Source organism: Phoxinus phoxinus (assembly GCF_949152265.1).
Source record: "Phoxinus phoxinus genome assembly, chromosome: 10".
Lineage (NCBI taxonomy): Eukaryota > Metazoa > Chordata > Actinopteri > Cypriniformes > Leuciscidae > Phoxinus > Phoxinus phoxinus.
The window spans coordinates 6,973,854-6,991,136 of record NC_136885.1 but is presented as its reverse complement, the minus strand read 5'-3'; the positions used below and the strand labels follow the sequence as shown (position 1 = coordinate 6,991,136).

General features: G+C 39.4%; 1 protein-coding gene across 1 annotated transcript in view; it reads left to right on the top strand.

The window, feature by feature from the left end:
- The window catches only part of adamts16 (ADAM metallopeptidase with thrombospondin type 1 motif, 16), a 99,424-nt gene that overhangs the window by 66,301 nt on the left and 15,840 nt on the right, over positions 1-17,283 (top strand). The window contains exon 18 of the mRNA XM_079624959.1: positions 8,120-8,246. Within this exon, the coding sequence (XP_079481085.1) occupies positions 8,120-8,246 (127 nt within the window). The remainder of the gene's footprint in view (positions 1-8,119; positions 8,247-17,283) is intronic.

Here is a 17,283-nt window from a genome sequence, read left to right as displayed (position 1 = left end):
GAATAGTCATTTTGGCATCATGCCTCAACTTTGACACTGCGGTATACGAAAACGGTTTCGTCTATCGACACGAAATCCATAACTTTTACTCGGCACGGTCTGGAGATGACACGATCCAATTTTGGTGAAAATCGGACGTTCGGTCTAGGAGGAGTTTGAAAAAGTAGGTTTTAAAAGAAAATAAATATGGCGGACAGGAAGTTTGGCTGACTATGGCAAAATTGATATCTATGTTTTCAGCATAACCCAAGGAATCTATTGAGATCAGTTTCATTACTATAGGATAATTTATTCAAAAGTTATTAGCATTTCGTGAAAATTTGTTACAACTTTTGACCAAAAGGTGGCGCTGTCTTTAAATCTGTTGAGTACTTTCAGGACATGGTGTTGATGGCACATACTGAGTTTCATAATGTTACAGCAATGCATTCGTTAAGTATAGCATTTTACATCACTAAACTACATTGAAGTCAATGGGAATTTCATGTTTTGTTTAGTTTTAGCGCCACCAAGAGGCTCAATCCCACAGTTTTTTTTGTGTGTCCTCAGACTGAGCCCATGCATCTGTGTGTCAATTTTGGTGAAAATATCTCAATTAGATTCAACGTTATAGACATTTATGTGAAAAAACACGTCAAAAACGACTGACACGTGACTTTGATTGAATTTTACTACCCCTTACGATCAATATTTTGAGATTTGGGCATTGGCATATAGCTATCGACCTATGTTTCCAAACTTCTGACGGTGGTTTCGTCTCGATCGGACTAGCGGTTTCGAAGATATCGCCAAATGTTTTTTAAGCGCTAAATTACAACGCTGCACAAACCATATGCCGAAACCTGGCAAGTCTGGTATCGTTGGACTCGGCAACGATTCAGGAGTCTAAGGATGATTACTCCCGTGATAATAAGTCGACCACACCCAAAGTTATAAGCATTTGAAAAAAAAAATTATCCACTAGGTGGCGCTGTTTCGAAACTTATCAGGCTCCTTCAGGGCATTGTACTGATGACTCATACCGAGTTTCGTAAAAATTCGTTCATGCGTTCAAAAAATACAGCATTTTAGCACATAATTCAAAATGGCCGACAGACAAAATGGCCAATCTGGAAAAATTGGATATCAGTCGACTCGGCATGACGCCCTGAATCTAACGAGACCACGTTTAAGATTCTTGGACAAACCGTTCAGAAGTTATAAGCCAAAATATCAATTTTTCATATATCTGGACCAGTAGGTGGCGCTGCGCCGAAACGCTGCATGCAGCTTCAAGTCATGCTTGTGATGACATGTACCAAGTTTGGTCTGAATACGATAAAGCGTTGCGGATATACAGCCTTACGTCTATTTTCGCAAGTGCTACGTAAAATTTGTTTGTGCGTTTATCAAAAACGGTTAAGCGAATCAACTTGAATTCCATAACTTTTTGTCGGCACTGCCTGAAGATGATCTGGTGCAATTTTGGTGAGAATCGGACAAACCGTCTAGGACGAGTTCGCAAAAGTAGTTTTTTTGGACAATTCAATATGGCGGACATATTTTTTTGACGGAAAATGACGTCATAGAGTGCAATCGAATCGGCATGAGCTCAGGAATCAGAGGAAAAAATAATTTTGTTGATAGGCCTTACGGTTCAAAAGTTATTAGCATACAATTTCTGAAACTTTGGACAGGTGGTGGCGCTAGAGGGAATGAGTTAGAAACACCAAAATTGGTGTATTCGATGTTGGGAATGTCCTCTATCAGAATGTCAAACCAAAACAACTTTCCCGCATACGCTTCTATGGGCTGCCATAGACGCCCAGTCGGAAGAAAAAGAAAAAGAAGAATAAGAACGGGAACAGATACAATAGGTGCCCGCACCTTCAGTGCTTGGCCCCTAATAATAATAAGAACCGGAACGAAAACAATAGGTGCCTCCGCACTTTCAGTGCTTGGCCCCTAAAAAGAAAAAGAATATAGCTGCAAGCAGCCATTACGGGGCCAAGCGCAAAAGCAGACGACGAGATATGCCTACATGGCTGAAAGTGTGAGACCAACTGCAGCAAGGAGCAATTGAAGACATTTAAAGATGAATTTTGGCAAAATAGTTGAAAAATCACATACATTTACAAAAAATATGATTATCACTTTCGACCAATAGGTGGCGCAGTTACGAAACTGATGTGATGTGGTCAGAGTGAAGTGACAATGACACATACAAAGTTTGGTGTCAATATGTCAAGGCATTGCAGATATAAAGCCTGAATAGTCATTTTGGCATCATGCCTCAACTTTGCCGCTGCGGTATATAAAAACGGTTTCGTCTATCGACACGAAATCCATAACTTTTACTCGGCACGGTCTGGAGATGACACGATCCGATTTTGGTGAAAATCGGACGTTCGGTCTAGGAGGAGTTCGAAAAAGTAGGTTTTAAAAGAAAATAAAGATGGCGGACAGGAAGTTTGGCTGACTATGGCAAAATTGGTATCTATGTTTTCAGCATAACCCAAGGAATCTATTGAGATCAGTGTCATTACTATAGGCAAATTTATTCAAAAGTTATTAGCATTTTTGGATATTTCATTATAACTTTTGACCAAAAGGTGGCGCTGTCTTTAAATCTGTTGAGTACTTTCAAGACATGGTGTTGATGGCACATACTGAGTTTCATAATGTTACAGCAATGCATTCGTTAAGTATAGCATTTTACATCACTAAACTGCATTGAAGTCAATGGGAATTTCATGTTTTGTTTAGTTTTAGCACCACCAAGAGGCTCAATCCCACAGTTTTTTGTGTGTGTCCTCAGACTGAGCCCATGCATCTGTGTGTCAATTTTGGTGAAAATCTCAATTAGATTCAACGTTATAGACATTTACGTGAAAAAAACACGTAAAAAACGACTGACACGTGACTTTGATTGAATTTTACTACCCCTTACGATCAATATTTTGAGATTTGAGCATTGGCATAATGCTATCGACCTATGTTTCCAAACTTCTGACGGTGGTTTCGTCTTGATCGGACTAGCGGTTTCGAAGATATCGCCAAATGTTTTTTAAGCGCTAAATTACAACGCTGCACAAACCATATGCCGAAACCTGGCAAGTCTGATATCGTTGGACTCGGCAACGATTCAGGAGTCTAAGGAGATGACTCCCGTGAGAATAAGTCGACCACACCCAAAGTTATAAGCATTTGAAAAAAAAAATATCCACTAGGTGGCGCTGTTTCGAAACTTCTCAGGCTCCTTCAGGGCATTGTACTGATGACTCATACCGAGTTTCGTAAAAATTCGTTCATGTGTTCAAAAAATACAGCATTTTAGCACATAATTCAAAATGGCCGACAGACAAAATGGCCGATCTGGAAAAATTGGATATCAGTCGACTCGGCATGACGCCCTGAATCTAACGAGACCACGTTTAGGATTCTTGGACAAACCGTTCAGAAGTTATAAGCCAAAATAGCAATTTTTCATATTTCTGGACCAGTAGGTGGCGCTGCGCCGAAACGCTGCATGCAGCTTCAGGTCATGCTTTTGATGACATGTGCCAAGTTTGGTCTGAATACGATAAAGCGTTGCGGAGATACAGCCTTACGTCTATTTTCGCAAGTGCTACATAAAATTTGTTTGTGCGTTTATCAAAAACGGTTAAGCGAATCAACTTGAATTCCATAACTTTTTGTCGGCACTGCCTGAAGATGATCTGGTGCAATTTTGGTGAGAATCTATGTTTTCAGCATAACCCAAGGAATCTATAGAGCATCACAGTCCCGCCCACAGCCCGAGAGAGCTCTGGTGCCGGAAGTAAATTTCCCATTCATTTCTCCCATTGACTTTTGGAAAAATCTGTATCTAAAGAGTTTTAGAGCATGTCTGAGGATAACCAGCTACGGCTGAACTCATAAGCATACAACATATCATTTCGAGTGAAAAAACGAAGAGAAAATCCAAAAAAAGGCTAAGGTACAAGACTGTGTACATATTTTCATTTCCGAGCGAAGGAACTATTCATCCCATAAACCACCGCGCCTCGCTGAAGTCGACTGAAGCAAACCGCGAAAGAGCCTTTTGAGTGAATTTTATATAGTGAATGTGTTAGTTAATAGCAGTTATTTCAATAGTAATCGTGTAAATATAAATAATAGTGTTTTATATAGGTATTGTGTATCGAATTTTATATTTATCATCGTGTATTTTATATTGTGTGCGTGTGTGAAAGCGGTTAACGATAACGTTAGCAACATGGTGCAGTGCTTTGTACCTGACTGCAAATCACCGCTCAGTCTCAGTCGTCAACTGTCTGTTCAGTCAGTGTGTAGTTTGTGTGTTTATTTCAAAGCCCTTTATGACACAGGACACTGACAGGACAGGTTGAGGTCCATGCTCATTTTCATGAAGATAGTTCATTCTTAATTGTAATAACATTTAATGTATTTTCTTAATATCCACAACGAGTGTAAATTAAAAAGTGATGGTCAGCAAACCAGAAAGTGCACAACGCCACCGGTCTGCTCTTGGACCATCATATTCAGTTTATTAACTTGCCATGAATTATTATACAAATGTTCAGTAAATGCATGAAGAGGTAACGTTATGCCTAGGTTAAATATTGTTTTGACAGCGGCATCATAAAATGCTTGATATGACTCATACCATATGAAGGCTACAGTAGCCTATCTAAAGTGAACGATAAGTAAGGGATAATGTAAAGCGAGGCGGTTGTTATAGCGAATACAACTCCCGAAAGGCTAACGTTAATTAACGTTATGAGCCCGACGCGAAGCGGAGGGGTCTTGAATCAACCTGTATTCGCTATAACAACCAACTCGCTATACATTATCCCGCTTATTACATGGCTACCTACCAAATAAATCAATAATTTGACACAAAATATTAATTAAAAAAGTAATGTATTGATTTAAAAACTATTTATATGGCTTCCGCTAAAGAAAACAGCCGGTTCCGTCTCTTCTGTTAGAATCCTGCTTCCATGGCAACGCTCTGTTTTTTCCACGGACCTTCGCGGGGTTTTCACGATTTCCACCAATCAGATGCATCACTGTGGGATTGTGGGATTGTTTAGGATTGTGGGTAATGAAGTACTTATCCAAGACATCGCGAATAAAAGGCATTTATCTCAAAACAAGGTTAGTGCCCCATGAACTTTTGGTGTTTATATGAGCATATACAATCGCTTAGTACAGCCGTTGCTGGTTTTAAGTCTACCATGTATGGTTACGTTTTTATGGCTTATACCCCAAATGTCTATGGAGAAATTGTATTGAATTTTTACTTCCGGCACCGGCTGTGGGCGGGACTGTGATGCTCTATTGAGATCAGTGTCATTACTATAGGCAAATTTATTCAAAAGTTATTAGCATTTTTGGAAATTTCATTATAACTTTTGACCAAAAGGTGGCGCTGTCTCATAAATTTGTGAGTACCTTTAGGGCGTTGTACTGATGACCCATACTGAGTTTCGTAACGATACGTTCATGCGTTCATAAAATACAGCATTTTAGCACATCATTCAAAATGGCCGACAGCCAAAATGGCCGATATGGGAAAATTGGATATCAGTCAACTCAGTATGACGCCCTGAATCTATCGAGACCACTTTTATGATTTTTGGACAAACCGTTCAGAAGTTATAAGTAAAATAAGCAAATTTTCATATCTCCGGACCAGTAGGTGGCACTGTGCCGAAACGCAGCATGTAGCCTCAGGTCATGTTTGTGATGACATCTACCAAATTTGGTCTGAATCCGATAAAGCGTTGTGGAGATACGGCCTTACGTCTGTTTTCGCAAGCGCTACGTAAAATTTATTTGCGCGGTATTCGAGAACAGTAATTCGAATCAACTTGAATTCCATAACTTTTGGTCGACAAGGTCTGGAGATGATCTGGTTCATTTTTCGTGAAATTCGGAGCAACGGCCTAGGAGGAGTTCGAAAAAGTAGGTTTTTCGGAAAATTCAAAATGGCGGGAAAACTATTATGACGGAAAATGACGTCATAGGGTGCAGTCGAATCGTCATGAGCTCAGGAATCAGAGGAAAAAAGAATTTTGTTTCTAGCCCTTGTGGTTCAAAAGTTATTAGCATAAACATGAGTGAAACTTTGGACAGCTGGTGGCGCTAGAGGGAATGAGTTGGAGACTCCAAATTTGCTATGGTGATAGGTCAGGCTGTCCTCTATCACTGTGCCAATTTTCATAAGTTTCCCGCAAACGGTTCTATAGGCTGTCATAGACGCCCAGTCGGAAGAAAAAAAAGAAGAAGAAGAAGAACCGGAACAGATACAATAGGTGCCCGCACCTTCAGTGCTTGGCCCCTAAAAAAGAAGAATAAGAACGGGAACAGATACAATAGGTGCCCGCACCTTCAGTGCTTGGCCCCTAAATACAATTATAAAATCATGTTTCCTAACACACTGAAGTACACTTTTAAAAAGTGCGCTTTATAATAATGTCAAATTAAGAGATTGTAATTGAATACAGATTCAGAAACAGAGTATGTTTTTTAAAATATATATAATTTCCATAATAAAGGTATGTGTCTCAGTTGGTGGTTGTAATGATTGAAGATGAGGAATAAAACAAAATCAGTCTTTAATAAATCCAAACTGGAACACTCAGGAGATCACATGGAGTAGAAAACAACCGCATTACTAAAGACAGCACAGAACAATGAACAGAGAGAACTCAGGGTTTAAATACACAGGGAGATATAATTAACAGAACTAGGAACAGGTTTGGGGTTAATTAACAACCAAGGAAACACAGATGCACAGGCAAATGGAACACAGAGCACAGGCAAATATGGAAAAACAAATATCAATGACAGTAAAACAGAACATAACCATTAGTGTGCTACAGTGACTACGTTTACATGCAGCCAATAACCCGTTCAAAACCGGGATATTAGCAATAACCCGGTCGCGCACGGCCATGTAAACACCGGCAAAAACCGGGATATGCTCATATCCCGGTTTTTAAAAACCGGGATATTATACCTGGGGTACCCCTTTTCTAACCCCAATATTTGGTCTTGTAAACGCGTTTCGGCATATCCCCATCAAAATGTGTGTTCTGCGCATGTTCTATTCGCAAGGAATCTTGCCAGGAAAAAAACCCAGCGTGCAGTATAGCGGAAGTAAACAAGTCGAGGTTAACATGGCGAGACGAAGCACAGCACCGCACTTTTGGAGCGAGGAGGAGACCAATTTCTTTATTAGTGTGGTGAAAACCAAGAATATAATGGCTTTTATTGACGGCAGAAAGTATCGCTATCTGCCCCAAACTATTCATTATCCGCCTGCTGCTGCTGTTGTTGTTGTTGTCTTTGGATACAGGAAGAAGAATCGGAAATGACGCATATTGCGTCTTAATGTTGTCCGTACGTCCAGACGCTAACCGTGCGTCGCCGTTTACATCGGGATATTGGCGACTGATTACACATTCCATGTATACAGGAGTAACTCTCTCTGCTCACGCATGTTAACGGGTTATCCCGAATGTTTCAGAAACCCGAATAGTGACCTTAACCCGACCATAACCCGAATTTTAACAGCTTGCAAACGTAGTCAGTGTTCTTCTTTGTAAGGGGTTCTGCAAAACCTGTAGCACTTTTTCATTAAATACATATGTGAATGCATTCATAATGAGTCCAAATGATCTTGGTGAAATCTTCTGTTTCTTTTATTGAACACTTGCTCAGTCTTTCCTCAAGCATATCTGATGGCCTGTGGCAGGTATATCTCTATAGTTCCCTTTATTACACGGGCCGTAGCCGTACCCTCCTGCTCTCCCACACCAGACCTGGCATTAGCCTCTGGGGTGGTGTGTAGAGAGCCTGAGGTGAGGGCAGCTGAAGGGTCAATAACATCCTTTAACCCAGAGGTCAAACTCCCTACGGACGACCTTATGTTCAGCTCAAAACCTTAAACTTTCCTGGAGTTCATGAATCATGTCAGAGGACAAGGTTTTATGACCAGTATGTTTATATCAGCTGTGGATTCATGTTTTGGTATATATGTCTGTTGTATATGTTAGCACAGATTTTCACCTTATACTAAACTACATTCACGTGATGAATTGACGTGTTGTTGGTGTTCATTCCTCAGGACAGATGGTCACTAAATCAGCCTGCTACAAGGATCTGAGAGTTCAGGTGAACACGTCTTACTGTAACTCTCGAACTCGGCCATCCACCGGTGTGGTGTCCTGCAACACACAGCCCTGCCCCGCAAGGTAACTTCACCTCCGGTCTCCTCTCGTCTCTTTACACACTGAGGGCTGTGATTTGAAGATGCTTCTAGAGAAAGGAACCAGTGTCATTTTAGTATTATTTAAATACTATTGTATTTTGAGTTGGGTTTTAATTTTAATTTTAGTTGTTGTACACTATTTCTTATAAAGTAACGTTAATAGATTCAAGGTTATCTGGTATTTAATAATATTTTCAAATTGTTCATATGAAAACATTATTTATACATTCTTCATCAAACGTTTTTTTCTGAACCATTTTAGGCCACATTTACATATTTAGAGAAACGAATATTTCCCCCCCTCCGGTTTCAATAATAACATCGTGCACTCAACCCGCATAAATACGTCGTCGAGTGCCGTCATAGCTATGCCAAACCTATGGGCGGCAGGGTAGGGAGAAGGATAAAGCCATGCAAGCCAATCAGAATCCTCAGAATCGACAAGAGAGAACCTAAAACCCCGTTTCTCCCAGTTGACACGGCAACACATAACCGGCGTTTTCAGAAATCTCCACTTTGGCCGGAGTTTTTAGAAATAATCGTTTCCTGGGATAAAAACGGCGTTTTCGTGTAAATGACAGGCCAAAACGCAGGGAAATATCTGCGTTTTCCCATCGTGTAAACGGGGCCTTAGTTGGACATTTGTCTAACATTTGTGTTACCAATGTTACTAATAGCAAGATTGTTCAAAGAACATAATGTTTGAAAAAAAAAAATTTAAATGGAATGTTCCCTTAACATTCACATAAGCAAGAAGAAAACATTTCTACAGATAAAATTCTCGGAACATTCAGAAATAACATTTTCATAACATCGTTAGCACGTTAGAACATTATTTTTGTTTGATGGAATTTTGCTCAACAAATGTCTTTCACATCACAAACCAATCAGTCAAAGTTAAAATTGCATATGTTTATTATGCTATCTGCAAAGTTATTTGTATGCATATGATAATTACCACATGGTTATGACTGGATGCATGTATTTGAAACAAGACACAGATGTTGTCTGATCTGGTCATTGCAGCAGATCACAGCACAGCCTAGTGTGTGCGCACGTGTGTGTGTTTCTCGTGTCCCTCTTCAGATGTTTTAGAAGTGTCTCCATGGCAGCGTCATGCAGAGCAAGTTTTTGTTTCGCATGCCGAGTCCACCTAGACTCCAGGGCAGAGCGATCCACTGTGTCTCACAAGTAATTCCCAATAATGTCTGAAAGCTTGGAAAGGTAGACAAACAGAATGACACTCACACCAGGTCTGCCAAAACTGCCTCCAGTTCAGAGAGCTGGTTACAGCAAAGACATTTACAGTTTCCTCTGAGAGACACCTAACGACTGAGAGCTGCTCTTAACGTATTAAAGTGTCAAACTCCTGTAAAACCTGTTTAATACTGAGCAATTTAATTTTTTTCCCAAGTCAAGCAGTGTTTTCTTTGGCAGTGAGATCCGGGTCTTACTCCCCCGTCTCTTATTATTGCTCATCTTCTCAGTTTCTCTCCCATTCTCCCGTATCTTCAGTGTAAGAAGCAGATCACATACTATAATCCTGCTAAGCATCTACAGCTGTTTAAACTGATGGAAAAACACTGGTTTGCTTCTCATGTTTATCCCATCTTATCCCATCCGCATCTGTAAATAAAAAAACAGAATAATACATTTTATTTATACAGCATTTAATACATATCAACAAGGATTTAGATTTACACTAAGGTAAAAATATATATGTTAATAAGATTTTTACATGTCTCTTATGCTCAGCAAGGCTGCATTTATTTGATAAAAAATACAGTAAAAACAGTAATATTGTGTGTTATTGTTAAAGGACAAGTTCGGTATTTTACACTTAAAGCCCTGTTTACAGATCGTATCTGATGAAATAGAACGGTTAAGATAAAAATTTGGACACATGCTCCTGTCCCGAGAATTTTAGGTTTATTTAGCTTTTGTGGACCTATTTTGCCAAACGCGTCACACCCGTGATTCTTCCGTTGAGAGCTTGAATAATAGAGTCCAGCCCAGTTGGTGGCGATAATGCACCTTTGCCAATTGCAAGCAAACCACGGGCATATACACAGAAGAAGCAGAAGATCGCTGCCTTCATTGAAAGCATTACAAACATACAGCTAATAATGTGGCGAATTTGTGCAGTTCCGAATTGCGGGAAGATTCGTGGCAAAAGGAACACCACCAAGTGCCTGTAAGCCTTGAGACAGCAGCAGCTTCGGCAACAGGCGTAACACTGGACTCCGTTGTCAACTGCAGTTCAAACTCTGCCTTTCTTTGCAGAAATTCCTCCTCTGAATATTCAGGCTCAAACCTATAACCCTGTCCATCAAAATCGATCTCAAAACCGTCATCCTCCCATATAAATGTCTCGGAATCCATTTCTAAGTTGACACAGATAGCTTCGATCTTTTAAAAATGTTTAGATAGCTTAGCCTACGATACCACGTCCGCGACTGCATAAGACTACAAAAAGCATACAAACAACCCCATTTCCGTTTCCCGCGGCGGAGTAATACCGTAACGTTACCTCACACAGCGAATCCAATACAACTTAATGGAGTTGGACAAAAACTACGATAAAACCTGTTGGAATGCATCTTTTTCAGCGATTTTTGAGTGCACATACCAGTGAACACCCCTGACCACTCGGTGAGTTTCACGTCTTTGTAAACGAAAGTTTAATGTGTTTTAGGAAGGAATCTTCCAGTGCACATAGACAACCATTGTGGGGGTGTGGGGGGAGGCGAACTAAACCTAAAATTCTCGGGACAGGAGCATCTGTCCAAATTTTTATCTTAACCGTTCTATTTCATCAGATACGATCTGTAAACAGGGCTTTAAGTGTAAAATACCGAACTTACCCTTTAAAGGCTATGTTGCAGGTTAGAGTACCCAGTGAGCCAATGTATAGAAAAATAATGTAGGAACTATATTTAAATATGAACATATACTTAAAAAACGCTATTTAGGCTTCTGGAGTCGTTTTTGTGAGAAAATTTTACTTCCGCGTTTGAAAACCGCCAAACCGGAAGTGACGTAACATGAGGCAGAGCGGTCAAAGTAAACAATAGGAAAGCAATGGATCGCAATGACAGATCGGACGCTGAGGAAATTGTAGCTTAAATGTTTAATCGTATGATGGACCTCAGCCATATAATTATGTGCCTATATGAAGCCAAGAGAGTAGACAGGTCAGGATTAGACAAAACAACGGTCAGAGGAGACACATTGAGCTGTGGTGTGAGGAGAACAGGGCAGGGGTCTCGATGAGAGAACAGTGTTACTAGCTTATAGATTTATTCACGTTAGCCGACGATATGTATAACACTATGCTCAGATCACAATATTGTACAGATTATCATCATGTATCAGGCAAAAGTAAAGCTATTATTTAGACCCTTACTGCATGTGTTGTGTATGTCAGCCATTAGGAGACTTTATAAACTTTGAATAGCCCCATTTGGTGACAATGAATACAAAAATAATCACAATCACAACTGTCTTACTGTATAAAAACTTTATATGTATAGAAGCAGCCAACACAAACATTAAAATTCGGAGTAGGCTACAGATTGGAAATGAACTTAATATATTATATTTATAATAAGTGTCGGCTGCAGACTAATAACAAACACATAAATGCATTAGGCTACATTACAAGTTTATGTAGGATATGTTAATTAAATTAAGACAAGGCACATTAAGACAGGTAGGCTACATGTAGCCTATGCATTTTGTAAAACAGAAGTACAATAAGTGATCTCTGACGGATCCGTGACCGTCATGTTTCCCGCCCGCGGCCGAAACACAATCTGACGGCGGACCGGGCGACCCGATGAAGGAGCCGGGACAGTGTGCACATATCGCCGTCATCAAATAACTCCATGTCGCCGAGATTAAATAAACACAAGATTTTGACGCGTATCCGAGAGTGGAGCGGAGTGTGAGCGCGCACTGCATGGCACGGGCGCGCGGGCGCGAACACTTATCAACAGTGAAACCATTTAAAATACTCTATAATTTCTGGTCATACAGAAAATAATAATACATTATTCGCAACTACTTTTATTTGTGTAAACTCGCAATAACAAGAAAGCGTTGTGCTTTTGTCAAATAAAATAAAACAATCAGGCGCGCTTTCATGATCTCCGTGAACTGGAGCGCGAGAACTGAAACTAAATATATATGTAGGCTAAAGCTTGAAATGTCCACTTTAAAACGAACAAATTCGAATCGAAAGCTAATACCTTCTGATTATGTAATCCGTATGAAAGGTGCATTTCTCTCTTAACAGCGGAGATGGAGATATGTTTATAACCGACACTGATTTAGAAAACAATAGTTTATTAATAAACAATTAAAATGCCTCGTTATTTTTTCAGACACATTTATTATCATTAGCCTATAAATCACCTTTCTGTAGGCTGTGGTTCCAGAGACATATGTGGCTCTTCTCATTCAGCACTGCGGGAATAATATCATTTCCAGGTTCTAATTTTGTCTCAGAAAAATAAATCAACAACAACAAAATCCATATTAATTTGTGAATATTTTAAATGTTTAATTAAGGGGCAACAAGTAGCCTAATAAACAAAAATTCGTCAATATTAATTTTTTTGCGCAGCATTTGGTGTAGCCTAGCCTACAGTTCAAATTAAAATTTTGCCTTTTAAAAATACAACCGTTTTTGTTTTGTAATTAGAAAAAATATTTTTTTCTCTCCGTTTTGTAAATTAGTAAACTTTATAGATTTCAACCATATTATTCCTTCTTGAGTCTTTTTAACAAGAATTTAGATTAATGTATGAATTGAATAGTGATTGTGTGACCTATGATGAGGGAACAACCAGTGATACCCTTGGTAGTACCATCAAATGATAGCCTATAGCGATGTCATCAGGATACACATACAGCGGTAGGCAGTGGCCCACCTTACCGGGTGACCACGTCGTGGTTCACCAGAATTTAAAGTTTACCCACCTCTTTTTTTTACCACTACACCTCTGACCACGACGATGATTAATTGAAATACAATAACCACCGAAAACACACTGAATCACGACCGCTCCAACTAAATACCAACCTACTCTGCACTGAGCGAACGCACAACGCAGAGCCCGGCGGCAAACGACTACCTCATGTGACGTAATATGACGCGATGGTGAAAAAAAGCGGTTTTTCAACACGGTCAAGGAAACGGTCACGTTTTCTACTAAATTTGTGCCCTTATGTCTTGCAAAACGATTTTAAATCCTGCATTTACTTTTCATATGGTATTTTCATACAAGGTTATATATTAATTTTGAAGAGAAAAAAACCCTGCAAGATGGCCTTTAAGGGATAGTTCACCTAAAAATTTAAATTCTGTCATAATTTTCTTACCCTCAAGTTGTTCCAAACCTGTATAAATGTGTTTCTTCAGTTGAACACAAAAGAATATATTTGTCTCTTTAAGAACAATTATCCTGCACTTTAGACAGTTGACGGTAGCCATTGACTACCATAGTATTTTTTTCTTCTTCTTCTAATACAGAAATCAATTGCTAAAACTGTATGGTTACCAAGATTCTTCAAAATATCTTCTTTTGTGTTCAGCAGAAGAAACTCATGGAGGTTTGGAACAACTTCACACAATGTTCATTGGGTGAACTATCCCTTTAAATTATTATTTTTTTTAATTAAATGCACCGATTACAATTTTTTCTTGGCCGATTCCGATTGTTTTGAAAGTGTGACCCGCCAATACCGATTTTTGCCATTCCGATTTTCTTTCTGAGAATTGACAACATATACACATTAAACTAAAATCTACATTTCTTCAATACAAAATTTTATTTTCATTAAAAAAAAACAAGTAAAAAGTCAGTAATAAAATAAGAACAAATAAATAAATTAAGAGCACAAATTAATGCAGCAGAATAAAGAGAGATATTAAATAAACATGGCTTTTGAGGTGGGTACAGTATATTCTACTGTATACTTAACAGAAATTAAAGTAATCAAATGTAAAATAACTCTGGATAGTCGTCTTTGTAGAAATTAAAGACTTTGCTTACAATTAAAGTTATTCAGTCAAGCAGAGAGTCATTTTCTTTGTCTGTTGTTCTTTGATTAACATGACAGACCGCAGCAGGAATATTAGACTGCTGTCACTTTAAGAGGTTATGTACATCCAATATGTAAGGGTTAATGCCCGACGAGGTGTCCATTGTCAGGTTTTAATGGACGACGGCGAGGTGTGAACCGGCCGACGCGCAGCGGAGGACGGTTGCCTCCGCCGAAGTCCATTAAAACCTGACAATGGACACCTCGAAGGGCATTAACCCGCTTATACCATGCACTTGCCAAATAAAACATTTTTAAAACATTAGTTTATATTTTAATTAGTTTTACAATCGAAATCTAAAGTTACAAGTTACAAACAATAACTTGGTTTCCTTGGTTACGCCTGACGGTTTATTTAGGTGTCCTCTATCACTTTTTAACGGACACCCTGCAGCCAATCAGAATCGAGTATTCACCCAGACTATGGTATAAACTATTATACAATATACGATATATTTCTTACCTATTTATGTTCCAAAACTGATTGTGTTAAACTGAATACTTACCAAGCATTTTACATAATTCTGTGTATTTGAACTAATTTTGTGTATTTGCGATTTACAAGCTGTTTGAGAGGCGGCTATATGTGTGCACGCTTTTAGTGTGAGCGTGAAACCTGCTGAAATTAGTCAAATTATGTGCAATACAAGCACTATTTAACCGTAGCGAATGAGACGAGTGAGTGAGAGGAGGCGGATGTGTGTCTTCGCCGTCAGAGAGAAGAAAGAGAGAGAACTTGCGGCTGATATCAGTGTATACAGTGCTATGCATAAGTTTAGACACCCATGCTAAAGTTGGCATCTTTCGGAAATTGATCTTAATGCCTTAATTAAAAAAATTAGGAAAACTCCAGCCTTTAAGGACACCAGTTTTCTTTGTGAATGAATAATGTATCGTAAATAAATAACTGTTCTTCAATAAAATACAGGGTGCATAAGTCAGGACACCCCTATGTTAAATTCCCATAGAGGCAGGCAGATTTGTATTTTTAAAGGCCAGTTATTTCATGGATCCAGGATACTATGCATCCCGATAAAGTTCCCTTGGCCTTTGGGATTAAAATAGCCCCACATCATCACATACCCTTCACCATACCTAGAGATCGGCATGGGGTACTTTCCATAAGATCATCTCTCAATGCAAATCAAACCAGCTATTAGGCAAACTGAAATAAAACCATGCCAATCTCCAGGTATGGTGAAGGTGTATGTGGTGATGTCTGGCTATTTTAGTTCCAAAGGCCAAGGGATTCCTCTTTTTAGGCATCTTTAGCATGGGTGTCTAAACGTATGCATAGCACTGAAGATACAGCAGAAAAGGTGTATTGGAACCGTTTCAGATATTTCAGCATCGATATCAAAATATCTATATTTTTAACAACACTAGTAGTCTCTAATTAGGTTTGTTGTTCCGAACGACTTGTTTGTGGTGTCGTCCCCTGGTTTACTTTGGCCTTACAAATATTACAAATTTGTTTCTTCACTCACAGTGAATTTCCATTGGTAAAAGGTTCCAGCTTTTGCAGTAATAAAGAGAAACATTAGACATAAAGCTGCACTTTAACACATTAACCTAGAGCAGAACCTGCATCCCATGAACCTACGAGTCTCTCCAGCTCTTGAGTTTAGTGATTGAAACAAACAGGTCATTTCCCCAGTCCCGTGTGAGAACACACTTCATCCATCATGTTCGCATGAACTCAAAGCTGATTTGATGTCTGACAAAGAAAGGCATTGCCTAGTAAACATTGTTCAGATAAATTAGCCCACTGATGGGTTTCTGGCAGCTCGGTCTGGGTGCGGTAGGACGTTTGAGCCATGGGGTGAAGGGTCACATTGAACAACTGGCATGTCTGGGTTCCTGTCCAGGGTGTACCATACATTACTCAGATGTTGGCATCACCGTTCATCTATTCCTGGGACAGTGACAAAACTGACCTCATAACCCTGACCCCGCAATCAGGACCAAATCTGGACAGTCATAGTCTAACACAAGAAGGTCATTGGATATGACATTCATGACGGGCAGATCCAAGAAACAGCTCTGAAACAAGACTGTGATGTTGATCACCGGAGACACGTGAGAGGCTGTGGAGCATTCTGTAGGTTTGTTGTTGTTTGTTGTTGTCGCTTCTATGGTTTTTCGTGATGTTTGAGATTCAGATGTCAGAACTGTTATTATTTATTCCACATGAGTGTGCAACAACTTGTTCTGACAGAATTATTTGAGCTGACACAATGCAAATTAGAAATATCCATCTCTGTCTCGACATGTACAGTAATATGGCTAATGCGCTGATTTATGATGGAGGATATTGAATATGCAGTGAGCTCATAGGTCTTCAGGAGACGCTGGAGAAACACTCTCATGCTGAGGGTGACGTTCATGCTTAACCTACTGCTGAAAAGCGAGGGGTTTCGAAGGATGAGAGCGCTTTCTGCGGGATTACTGTGAGGGTTTTGTTCTCCTGGGACTGAGGAGAACCAGACTGGACCAGCTTTAAGCCAGTGGAAGAGTGACACGTTAAAGCTCAGAGGAAACGGGCTAATGCAGGACACATCACTGCCCGCTCACAGCACGACAGACATGTAATCCTGCCCGTTTTGAGCCCATTACATGAATAGGTGTTTTTCATCAAATAATCAGCGAACCTTTGGAAAATGTTGATAATCAAACATTTATTTTTTCTATAAAATTTTTATGAGGTTTGCCATTTTTACAACCTTGTTATGAACCTTTTGAGCATAAAAATACTAGGGCTACACCCAAAAAACTAATATTTTGACTCAACAATAAATTAACGTTTAGTTTGCATCAATCTTTTTGATGACTTAAATGAGTCACTGGGTTACAAAAGTTGTGTTTCAAAAAGGTATGCTAAATGTAATTGTACTATGCAGTCTTGGTTGGAT